Source organism: Tachypleus tridentatus, chromosome 2 (assembly GCF_004210375.1).
Source record: "Tachypleus tridentatus isolate NWPU-2018 chromosome 2, ASM421037v1, whole genome shotgun sequence".
Taxonomy (NCBI): domain Eukaryota; kingdom Metazoa; phylum Arthropoda; class Merostomata; order Xiphosura; family Limulidae; genus Tachypleus; species Tachypleus tridentatus.
In genome coordinates, this window is record NC_134826.1 from 64,698,554 (window position 1) to 64,710,874 (window position 12,321).

Genomic DNA, 12,321 nt, shown 5'->3' on the forward strand with positions numbered 1-12,321 from the left:
GTATCTGGCTTGATAAACACGAATTGTTAAAGCTTCACTGTAATATATCTGGAAGCCTGTATCTGGCTTGATAAACAGAATTGTTAAAGCTTCACTGCAATATATCTGGAAGCCTGTATCTGACTTGATAAACAGAATTATTAAAATTACACTGTAATAAATCTGAAAACTTTTAAACACGAATTGTTAGAACTTTGCTGTAACAGATCTGAGCTTTCTTTTGTTTACTTTGTAAATGGTTTACCGTGGCATTCTAATACTTGTTAGTAACTATAGAATGATGTGGTAGCAATAGAACAATGCTGGAACATTTTGGTAACTATAGATAGATCTGATAGTAACGGGATAAGATAGAAATATGTAGAATAACAGTAGAAAGGTGTAGTAGTAATGGGTTAACTTGTTATTAGAGTAACTATAAAAGAATCAAAGAAATAACCTCAAGACTTCGTGAGTGTAGACAGATCTGGTGGTAAAGGTATTATATTAAAACTTTTGATAAGTACACAAATAGTGACAGAACAGTTAACTGACACCCTTTGGTAACCACAGAAAGGAACTAATGTATCTTAGATACCCCTAGATAAAACTGTGAGTATTTTTCAAATTTCTTCGAGATCAATCAGCTCTATAAAGCTTTTGTGACCCCCGGGCTTTACCTTAATCAGCTCCTGGGTTAACTTGGCTCTATTGATGCCAGCAAAGAATATTTTATTACCGTTTTGTAGAGAAAACTAAGTTCTGTGTATCTCGATATCATTGTGTAATCTTGAGAAAACTACGTTATATGGCTTTCAGGTTAATGGAAATTTAAACAAAAATACAACCACTAAGCTTAAACAGCTGATATTTTCTCTCTTTCTCTTGTAGTTGTTGGATCTCCGAATAACTAGAGTCCCAGTGGCAGAATCGTTAGTAGTTCCGGAAGTGGGAAGTGGCGTGGACAACATTAAATGGAAAGAAGGTGGTATACAGGACGATGAAGACTATTATTATTATGAGTCGGGGAGCGGCTATCTCTGGGGTATGTCCGATAGAGATTACAACTACTTCTTTTTCCCCTCAGGGAGTGGAAATTTGGATTTCTTTCATACCGAGCCATCCTTACTTCCCACTACAGAAGATACAGTCGGTGGTATGTTTCGACACGAAAGAGTTTTACAAAACGATTGTTAGAGGATGCTGGACTTACTCGCTATTAACCCTTGAAAGCATGTGACCTTTGTGCGAGCCACGCAGTGTTGTTTCCCAATATCCTGGCTGTTCGTAATTAATTCATATTTGTGCCACTGTGTGGCGGTACGATGCAAATTAATCTTCCGCGTTATTAAGCTGCTTTTTTGTAAGCTTGACTTTGGAATCAATGAAATAAAAGCTTAGCCTGTATTGACAAAAAAAAAATATTTCTTTAATAATGCCAACTGCAAGTAATCCCTTTTCTTTAAGTTACGTTAGTCACTAAAATCAGTTATCTTTAACCCTTACAGTTAGTGCTTTTAACTCTATTCCCTTACGTTTGCTATTTTTCTTGATAACCATTTGTTGATAGCTATTATAACTCCAGCTTGTATGGTAGAACTTTGATCGCATTCTTGCGACCAGTGTTGTTATTCTTAGTATAATAATTTGTTGCCGGTAATGAATGTGAAATATTATTCTACGTTTAAGTGTATTTACCTATATGCGAAAAACCCAAGTAAGCGATCTGTATCAATTACATATAATTTATCTGTAACTACTATATCATTTACATTTTGAATAACAGCTGACGTAAAATGTAATTAATTAAGACGAACGACAAAGTTTCTAGTGAGAAACACATAGAAAATAAATGTTACAGAAAATATTATTTAAAAATAATCAAAATATTCTGTGGTAAAAGTCCTTGTTAGTAGTTTTTTTATATATTTCTTACCATAAGCTTCAGGCGTTTATTTTTAGTTCTGTTAATTTCCCTAAAAGGGGACCAAAGGCTGCCTAAAAGGATCATCCGTTATAACCACTCGCACCATATTATAGTAGTGTGTTGTCTGCCAATCAGTCAGTAGCTCTAAATTGACGTCACACATGAAACGATTAATGTTGTAATTCGAACTGTCGTGACATCAGTAAAACATGCGCATGCCATGAATCCCGAGACGAATTACTACAAAACAGCATGATATATGACCTTCTAAAGCAATAACCATTTATTACTCGAAAATTTGGTTTCATTTATTTTGGATATAGAACACTCTGAGGGATCCTGATGAAGAATGGATAGTTTATATAATTATTTCTGTAAAATTATTTATTTACTCACTCTATAAGCTGTTCTAAGTAAGTTAAATTATGGCATTGTGATCACAAGTTAGTGAAGAACACGTAAGTATTAAGCGTACTCATTTTTAATTTATTTTATTCACTAAAATGTAACTTTAAGTAAATAAAAAAAATTGAAGAGAAGCATATTATACTACTTGGTTTGTTACTACCCTCGCAACAGAACGAGTTTCACCGAATTCACCATTCACCGATGCAGCGAGGCAAGTAAGTAAAGTAGGCCTCGTGTAGTACTAGAATATAAGCAGTCTGTTTACTTTAGGTCTTTTACCCACCGCTAATAGCCTAAAGTACCTCAGCTGTTTCCATAACATATTGCATACCGTCACAATCAATTATTCATTATTATATTAATTAAACGCAGAACTGAGGTTTTCAAGATTTTAAAAGAAGTGATTAGTGTAAGTGTAAGAGTATTTTGAGATTCAGATGTTTATGAACCACCTAGCGAAACAATTTTTAACTAATAATCTTTACGTTATAGATCGTGCACGACGTTTTATTAAATGTATTTTGTATTCAGCAACATACATTCTAACTATTTTAATTGAAATCTTAAGCCTTAAATGCATATTGACGTGAATTTAACTCTCATATAAAAATAAAATCGCATTTAAATAACTTATATAAATAAAATGATTCGTCTATCAGTAAAACTGTTTCTTATTTGATAAACGCACAAAGAGAAGAAACTATGACCTTAAAAAAGTAGTCCAAATTTTAACTTGATATATTTATGGTATAATCTGGATAAAACTGAAATGTATTTTTTTTTTTTTTTATGTTTATCATTTTATACTTCACTTTCTTAGGATCTACAAGAACAGAATCAGATATTCATTTCGACAAAGAGGTTGAAACCCCGATGCAAGGTAAACCACAAGATGGAAGAGACAGTGTAGCTAATGGAATGCAAAATAATGTAATTTTATTAGTCAGTGCAGTGTTAATAATTATTATGAATTTTGTTGCGTAAGGTCATAAATTTAGCAATCATATGAAAGAAAGGAAATACAACAATGGGAATGCTTCCGATATGGTGCTTCCTTATTAATTAAATATGCTTACCGTAGTTTTAGAATATTTTACTTCACAATATCGTGGAGTGCACTTTTAATGTGCCAAAAATTAGTAAATAAATAAAAATAAAGACAATCTAATGGGAGCTTCAATGAATTGGGTGTCATTGTCGAGTTCACCTATCTGATCAAACATATAACGGAAATTCATATGGAAAAGTCTGTGTGACATTTCATCTTTCATATACTATTCTAAACTCTAACAGGTATTTCACTCGGAATATAAAGCTACTGAAAGCGACAAATAAATGGAGACATGTATTTTAGCTTAGAGTAAAACCTTTATTTTTTCTATTTGACCAATCACTGTATAGTGGTTTTTTGCTGGCCAGTATTTATAGAGAGATTTGTTTATTGGTCAGCAGTATATATAAAAAAAAAATTGTTTACTAGCCAATCAGGATAGAGAAGTTTGTTTATTGACTAATAGAAACAGAAAGGAGTTTGCTTACTATCCAATCGAGATAGAGAGGAGTATTTTATTAACCAGTCGATGTAGAGAGGTGTTTGTTTACTAGCCAATCGGGATGGAGAAGATTAGCTTCTCAATAATTAACGGTACTTACGAGGTACAAATATATGGGGGAAAATGTTAGTATGGAAGTCCATTAGTTTTACTTTCTTCCTTTATGTGATGGTAACGGTTACGAGAAAAGGTAATAAATATTTTCGTCTTATAGTATTTTGTTTAATCGTTACATAATCCGTAACTTTTTTTTTCTTATAAAGACCTAAAATAAATAAAACAGTTGCAGATCTCTTTAAATCCTGTTCACAAAAAATATTGAACAAGTTTTTAAAAAATACTTTAGAATCGACACTGAATGTTATCAGTAATTATAGTAACACAAATAAAATAGAAACCTTATAAAATAAACGACCAACTGAAAACGGATAGATGGTCAAATTACCAGTCTCTGTGACCTGGGTTCGCATGTTAGTTGTATTATCTCGCACTTATTCAATTAAACGCAACCCAAACTATAGAATATTTTATGAGGTTTATTTTGTGTTTATATGACGACAAAATCCTATGCGTATTTTACTGTAAGTTTTCAACTTACGTATAATAAAACGAAAGACGCACATCGTGCGTGTTTGTTATGTAACAAGCTTAGGATGCGAAACGATCGTATAAGTATTAGCAGGTAAAGCACCAGTGTTTGACGTTGTTTATTACATTGCAAGCCGAACTGTATAGGTTGCGCAGGAGTAAAGCGCAAATGACAGAATAGTTGGTACACAAAGATATTTGTATTTGGTCCAATACATTAGAAATGTATTTCTGTTGTTCTTATTTTGTTTTGTTTTTTTCAAATTAGTCAAACTTTTGAATCGCAATAGATAATCCCGCTCGTTATATTTCGAAAATATATGTTTAAATTTGTATGCAGTATGGTGATTTAACTGTGATGTCTCTCCCGGTGGGAAAGCACTATGTTCCAAGGTTCGATTCTCTACTGTAGACACAGATATTCTGGTGTGGTTTTGCTTTGAAATAACTAACTGGCAAATTAATCGTGATTTAATAGAAATCTCAAAAGCGCAAACATGTTTTAAGCATCAAGCTTATTTACTTTAGTTATTTCATCAAATTACTTACGTAAATTCGACTATTTAAATCAAAACATTAAATTATCGTGTAAAGATTATTTCAACAAGCCCTTTTTCAGTAATCTTTACTCTGATTGTAACCTTAAACACCCAGTATTAGAATGACTGATTTGGTAACAGCCTCCCTATGTAACAAGTAACAGATTTCTGATTGTGGTTTGGCTACAGCCTCTCGTTGTGACCAATGGTAACAGACTTTTCATTGTAATTTGATAACGACCTCCTTGTGTGGCCAATGGTAGAAAATTTCTAATTATTGTTTGGCAACAGCCTATGAATGTGACCAATGATAGTAAAATTCTAGATGTGATTTGGTAACAGCCTACCGATATGGCCGATGGTAGCAGATTTCGTCTTTCATTTTACAGACGTCGGAACTTTACGAACAAAGTTTAACTTCTGTGAAAGTGTGAGTCACCATCTTGTTTCATTAGGCTAACCAATAACTAGGTATATTGTTCTGTTTTGTCCGAACAACACTAGACACAAAGGACGTAAGAAATATCTACTATCACAGTGAAGACAGTGAAGTTCTTGTAAGAAATCATGAGGAGAAGAACATGTAATAAGTAAACTTAAATTTTAATCGTTCATGGGTCTTTGACAAACATTGGACTTTTATTGCTTAAAAGGCCTATTTTGATTGCTCATGCTACTAATTACTAATAGACGTGTTCCCTCAGGGGGCTCACCGAAAAGACTAAGGGTTTCGGGTTTCGATAATTAAAATTATGTTTAATAATAAAACATAAACTTGACAGATAGTGTTAAAGTGCACAAAGAAACGCATCTCAAGATCATAAGCAGTCATGTGGAATATCACCGTATTTTACACCTTGTTAGACGCCCTTTTTCTTTAAAAAAAACCTTGAAAAATCCTCATACGTCTTCCAAGACAAAATTGATGGGTTAAAGCAAAAGGATAGCTTAAAGTTTACTCAAAACGGCCTCTCATACAGATCGTAATCTCATTACTTGTCAATTACAAGTATTTTCAATAGCATAAAACATTCAATTTAACTAATATTGTCGAAGTACTGTGAAGAATATGATGTATTTAACTGTATTTACTCAGTAGGTTGAAAAAAGTCAAGGTTACATCAAGGTGTTGGTTACTGAGTCAAAGTATTTTTTTCTTAGAATTGTCTTTCGAAAATTAGGGTGCGTCTTCCACGATGTAGCGTCTAACAAGGCGTAATATAAGGTAGTTACTCGTATTTGGTTGAATTACCAAGGTATTAAAGATGCAGTGAAAAAGTTAAATTTAAAATACGTACCTAGTAGTGGCGACTGTTAAAAGTTATTGTTTAATGAGAGCAGGCTAAAAAACAGAAGTGGTCCAGAAATAAAATAACGATTGGACACAAAAGAGATAAATCATTCATATAATATAAGGCATTCTAAAATATTTTTCAAAATTGTTGTCACAATTGGCATTCGGCGAGATACCAGCTTGAAGGTAGTTTTCAAATAAATTTCACAAACTTATATCTGATATTATACGAGCAAACACAATGTGGATTTGATTAGCATTACTGAGTATACTAATTGATTAACTAAGGTTTAAAAACAATTTCATAAAACAGCATGTCTTGGTGGCTAGGGCGCCCGACTCGTAATTTAAAAGATACGGGTTTGAATCCCTGTCATTGAACACGCTCGCCCTTTCAGCCATGGGGACGTTATAATGTACTGTAGTCCCACTATTTATTGGTAAGAGAGCAGCCCAAGAGTTAGCGGTGGATGGTGCTGACTAGCTGTCTTTCCTCTAGTCTTTCACTACAAAATTTGGGGCAGTTGGCGCAGATAAACGTCATGTAACTTTGCATGAAATTCATAAGATATGTAATGATGGGCTCTCCATATTTTACGTTTGCCATGGGCGGTCTTAAAATGTGTAGCATTGGGTAAGTTGAAATATTTTTGTTTTTAAAAAATATTACTCAGGGGCCGCGGAACGTTTTTGTGAGTGGGGGGGGGCTGACAGGCGGGGTCCAGGGGCTTTGCCCCTGGCGGGGGTTCAGGGGACTCCGCCCCCTGAAGATCCTCAATTTTAATCATATTGATAACCCATTCTGAGGCCCTGTTAGCAGTTCTTCTTCTAGTGGGGACTATCAAAAAAAAATCGGTTTTTTCTTTCTGTGCCTTCCGGTATGACTTAAATTAATCTTAAATTACTGTGTTTAACTTTGCTACTTTGAATTCTGCAACATCAACTATCATTATCAGGTCCTTACAAGGAAATTTTCTAAATAGAGACTTAACAAATCTCATTGAGATATTCTGATGCTAGATGCTAACCTAAATTTAACGAAGTAAAATGTGTTTCGATGCGATGACGCAAGGTTTGTTGTCAAGGGACTAGGGACGTTTCAGATTGTGTTTGCGGGAAGGGTGGTGGGGACTGAGTATGAATATGCATTTAGGTTGCTTACAAACTTAGGACTGAAAAAAAAATCGAAATAGAGCAAGCCTTAGTATCTCAGTAAAATTATATACATGGATGACACGTTACTTCATCTATGCATAGCTATATTAATGATCTTTTAAAATGGAAATATAAATGAATAATGCCACAGTTGCTCTACTGGCCGATTCACCTTTATATATCAAATTTCATATGAAGACTGATATCATAATTTTACTGACCCCATTATCATATCGCAAAAGTATAAACTGATGTACGTCGATGGATAGAAATACAAATCACTTTTACCAAGGAAGAGTAAAATTACCGTATGTGATCTAATGATGGGAACAACTTCCTCCAGCAAAGTCGTGTTCCGTAAATACACCGAGCTTCACCTTCCTTCTGTCATTTTTTTGTACAAAGTCATTGGCAATAGAAACGAGGTCTGACGATGCTGTGCGTTCCTTGTGGATGTGGAGAACTGCCAAACTATTAACACGAGATTGGTTCATTGTTGATCGTAGCCATGTCTTGAGTCTTCTGGCCGTCGAGAAGCTCCTTTCTCCTACAGCATTACTTGATGGGTTAACAAGCAGGAGTTTGACTGAAATTATCACTTCCGAGATTAGGCATCTTTGAGGTTCTTTCAGCTGCTTCATGGCCAGATAAATGTAGTTGAAGCATTTAAAGTGACGATCTTCAGAGTCACCGCGTAACAGTCCATTGAGGAGTGGTAGTTGTGCCTTGAGAGAAAGGATGTCCAGATCATCACCGTATTTGTCCGCCAAGTACTTCAGCTCATCAGGCGTATCCTCTTCTCGAAGAGATTTCAAGAGGAGATCTTCCATATGTCGATACGCCTGGAAGCCTGGCTGATAAAAACGACGGTTGATTGCGTTAATGACAAGGTCAAGAACCTCAAAGTACTGCCTTCTGTAGAATTCCTTGGGAGACGACGGGAACGATGGCTCACCGGTTCCTACCTCAAAACGCTTGGGTCTCTCTTCTGTCTTGGCATTTGAGGTTCGGAAATGTTGAGCTCCATTGCCTTTCGGTGCACTTCTTCAGATATCTTGTCAAAATTACCATCATTCCTCATTTGATCAAGAACGCCTGCTACCAGTTTTGCATTTTGTTGCCCCTGTGCTGCAGACATGCAGGTCTTTTGCAATGTTTTTGACAAATTGTCCGTCAAAGAGTACACGGCGACACCAAGATGAAGAGCGAAGAAGTACTCAAATTTCTCCATTTGTGATCTGACACCTATTATTCGTGCCCTCATTTCAGAGTCTAGACGATCTTCCAGACAAACGTCCCACTCCAAGAGAAGCGCTTCGTAGTTGGCAATGATGCGGTCGAAGCTTTGGCCGTGAACTGTCCAACGAGTTGGGCAAATCACCTTTAGACCTGCTCTTTCTAAGTTGATGTCAGCTTTTATTTTATCGAGCAGACCTTGACGCTTTGGTGAAAATTTTATAAGCTTGCAGATTTCGTATGTGATATCTAGGGTGTCAGCTAACAACTTAGACCCTTTTGTTACGTCACATACTGCCAAATTTAAGGCATGCCCATGGCAATGTGTATAGTGTGCCTTAGGAGCATCTTTGAGGACTTGTTCAGCAACACATCTTTGTGATCCAGCCATAGGACATCCGGCATCGTAGCACTGGCCCCGACAGTTGGCCAGGGTCAAGTTCATCCGAATTATCGCGTCCTTGATGGCCAATACGATGGTATCTGCGTTTATGGTGGAGATTTCATAAAATCCGATGAAGTCCTCGTGGGGTTCCAGATTGTCGTCAATCCATCGAATACATATTGTAAGCTGTTCCTTGTTTGCAACGTCAGTGCATTCAACGGCAAGGATGAAGAAATAACGACCGTTTCTGATACAAGACGCCACATCTCGCAACACCTGCAATGCCATTACTTCTAATATTTCGTTCTGAACATCATGTGTAACATACTTGTTGGTTTTTTTCTTAAGCCACTCTATCATTTTAGAATTGTCCTTTGCTCTGAGGTGATAAAGTTGTATGAAGTTCGATTCTTTATCGCTGTGTCCTTGCAAAGCCAGTCCCTGTCTAGACAAGAACTGTAAGTTCTCGATGATCTTGGCCATGTTGCTCCTAGATTCTTTCTTCTCTTCTCTCAATGTCATGTCCAACATTTCGCCAATGTCAGAACATGTTTTGGGAAGAACTATTACATTTTCTACTGCCATTTTATGGCACTGCGACATTTGGTGATCTCGAAACTTTTCCCTTGCCTTCTTCCAGTTTGAAAAGCCATCTCGGAGGAAAGCCGATTCCTTGTACTTTGCATTGAGTTTCTGCTCTTTTTCTGCCAGTAAGCAGGTGTGACAAAGAACCGTATCTGAAAACTCTATGTAGTGTAACCAAGGAAATTCTTCGTACCATGACGGTTGAAATGATCGTTTGAATTGCTTGCATTCCCTTTTGGGGTACTGGAAATTTCGTGGTTGATTTGGTTTTGACGGGATTATCAATTCCGCCTGTAAACTGTCATCCATACTTGCTTTGCTACCTACAGAAGAATGGATGCCTTCTGAAGCTGTCGATAGACCAACAGTTTCTACTGACGACCCGCTTTGCTGAACCTCTGCCTGCTGTATAGTTTGTTCACATTTCGCTTGTTTAACAGGCAGCTTGGGACCACAGAACTTTTCCATCGATGACTATATTTTTCTTTTTCTGGGAAGGGGCTTTGGTCTGACCTATTGAAATATGAAAAGAAATGACTGTAGGACGTTTCCCAATTCAAATCGCCTTATTTTTTCATTTGGGTCATTTTTGGCAGAAAGGGTACCCATTATTAGGAATTTTAAGAAGAACAATTGACCCATTTTAAGGGTTTCTTTTATAGGGTACGTTCTACATTCACATCCATTGTGGAATCCTCCTTGATGCGCAGGAAGTCATTACCCCATATAACGTACCCATCCAGATCCATATGAAGCTACCTTGTTAGCTGATAACATACCCATCCCGCGCCTGTCCGTACGAAGCTATCTAGTTAGCTGCGTGCGGCCGACCGGCCAGCGAGGGATAGGGGCCGTGCGCACACCCGTGATTTTTAAATGTTCCACTTGAAATTTAAAAATCACACGTGTGCGCAACGTGTACACATCGAGCATGAGCGACAATAAGGGTGAGAATCGGTGCGAGAACTCCGGGCGAGAACTGTAAGAATATCATTTTGAGCGATAAACTTACCCATATTTAGGTCAAAATGGATTGGGGGGGGCATATTCAAGGATTTTTCGGCACAAATCATACCCCATGTTTATGGTTTTCTTGGGAAAAAAAGTAACCTATTAGAGCGGCATACACCCATTAGGCGAGTACCTCTTCCCCCCCCCCCCGCTCGCGCGGTTAGAACGCACACATGAATGTGATCACGTGGCGATTACGGCAGCTGCACACTGCTAAATCCAAAATATCTTCCGACCATGTGATGGGTGGATACAATCACTGAATCTATTACCAGTGACAAAATTAACCATGTTTAACTGAGCAGACACAAAATGTTCAAGTTTTCCACATATAAGGTCTAGGTTTCATGTTATCAAAAATTTTACAGGACTGTGGACATAGGCTGATTATTAAACATTGAACTTGATTAAGGCCAGACGAAACACATGGAATTTCAGTAATATGTTTCAAATCAAATGACTTTGTGTTGTGTTTTCACTTCATCAAACTAAGCTGTGCGTAAAGCTGTGTGCCTGTACATAGATTTGTGAATGCAGTTCATATTTTTGGAATTCACGATGTTCTCGTTTCTTTAATTATCAAAGACTCGGCATTTTCTGGAAATCTTAACTGTAAAATTGTAATTACATTGGGGGAGGGGAGGGGTGGAACGGGATATTGACAATTTAGACCAGTCTCACGTACAGGTCATGTTTCCATTTATGTTTTGAATATCAAATTCAGGGCTGCCACTCTAAACTTTTATTAATATTTTTTAATTAATAATTATAAATAATTACCCATACCTACATGGTTACTGATCTTTATTAAGTGGGATTACCTCGAACATCATTCTCATTGGATTTGCTCAAATTTAACAAAAGTTAACAATTCAGAAAACCCCACACCCCTGCGAGTGTCCAAACTTGATTAAAACCATCCCGCGTGTCAGAGTTGTTCACAGTAGGCCTATTAAATGCTTAATTGTAAATAGATATCCTACAACTTACAAGGCTACAATACATAACATAACTGCCCAAGAACAAACTGACAATTATTAATCTAAGTTTATTTTGTACCTCACTCTCCTGATCCTCACCGGTAGAAGCATGATCCATATTGAGCTTAAATTCTGTATCAAGGCATCTGAGAAAAATTTTGGAGTCGAAAATGAGACGCCTGGTAGGTTTTAGAATTAGTCTGAGCCAACTTCGTGTGTAATTTATCATGCACACATGTACGTTATGTGTATGCATACTGTGTTATGTTTTGTTTCGCTTCTTAGAATGCATATATTCGTATGTGTTGTGATAGTTAGCTCGCCACCACGCACACAAGGTCCTTGTTTGTTTGTTTGTTTTGGAATTTCGCACAAAGCTACTCGAGGGCTATCTGTGCTAGGCGTCCCTAATTTAGTAGTGTAAGACTAGAGGGAAGGCAGCTAGTCATCACCATCCATCGCCAACTCTTGGGCTACTCTTTTACCAACGAATAGTGGGATTGACCGTCACATTATAACGCCCCCACGGCTGGGAGGGCGAGCATGTTTGGCGCGACTCGGGCGCGAACCCGCGACCCTCAGATTACGAAGCACACGCCTTAACGCGCTAGGCCATGCCAGGCTGTACGCAAGGTCCACGAATAAAAAAAAACATCGTAACATTCTATTTGAAGTCACGCA

The 12,321-nt window shown here is 37.0% G+C and overlaps 2 protein-coding genes across 3 annotated transcripts in view; one reads left to right on the forward strand and one right to left on the reverse strand.

Annotated features, from left to right (window-relative positions):
* Nucleotides 1-3,494, forward strand: part of LOC143244015 (glypican-5-like) — a 49,876-nt gene extending 46,382 nt beyond the window's left edge. The window contains exons 6-7 of one of the 2 annotated variants that reach the window (XM_076487957.1): nt 871-1,135; nt 3,135-3,494. In XM_076487957.1, coding sequence (XP_076344072.1) covers nt 871-1,135; nt 3,135-3,298 — 429 coding nt within the window. In that variant the 3' untranslated portion in view covers nt 3,299-3,494. The remainder of the gene's footprint in view (nt 1-870; nt 1,136-3,134) is intronic. The other variant, XM_076487958.1, reaches the window with a different exon arrangement.
* A 4,266-nt stretch (nt 3,495-7,760) lies between these two features.
* LOC143245517 (zinc finger MYM-type protein 1-like) lies at nt 7,761-10,117 on the reverse strand. Its single transcript, XM_076491880.1, has 2 exons — nt 8,512-10,117; nt 7,761-8,473 (listed from the first exon to the last, which is right to left on the reverse strand). Exons 1-2 carry the CDS (start codon nt 10,115-10,117, stop codon nt 7,761-7,763), a joined length of 2,319 nt encoding a protein of 772 aa, XP_076347995.1.
* Nucleotides 10,118-12,321: the final 2,204 nt, after the last annotated feature.

What these genes read in the sequence shown, in the direction of transcription:
- LOC143245517 (XM_076491880.1), bottom strand. Translation starts at nt 10,117, where the DNA reads ATGGAAAAGTTCTGTGGTCCCAAGCTGCCTGTTAAACAAGCGAAATGT. An exon ending in TGATCAAATGAGGAATGATG is followed by an intron (nt 8,474 to 8,511) that starts GTAATTTTGACA and finishes GTGCACCGAAAG; the next exon opens with GCAATGGAGCTCAACATTTC.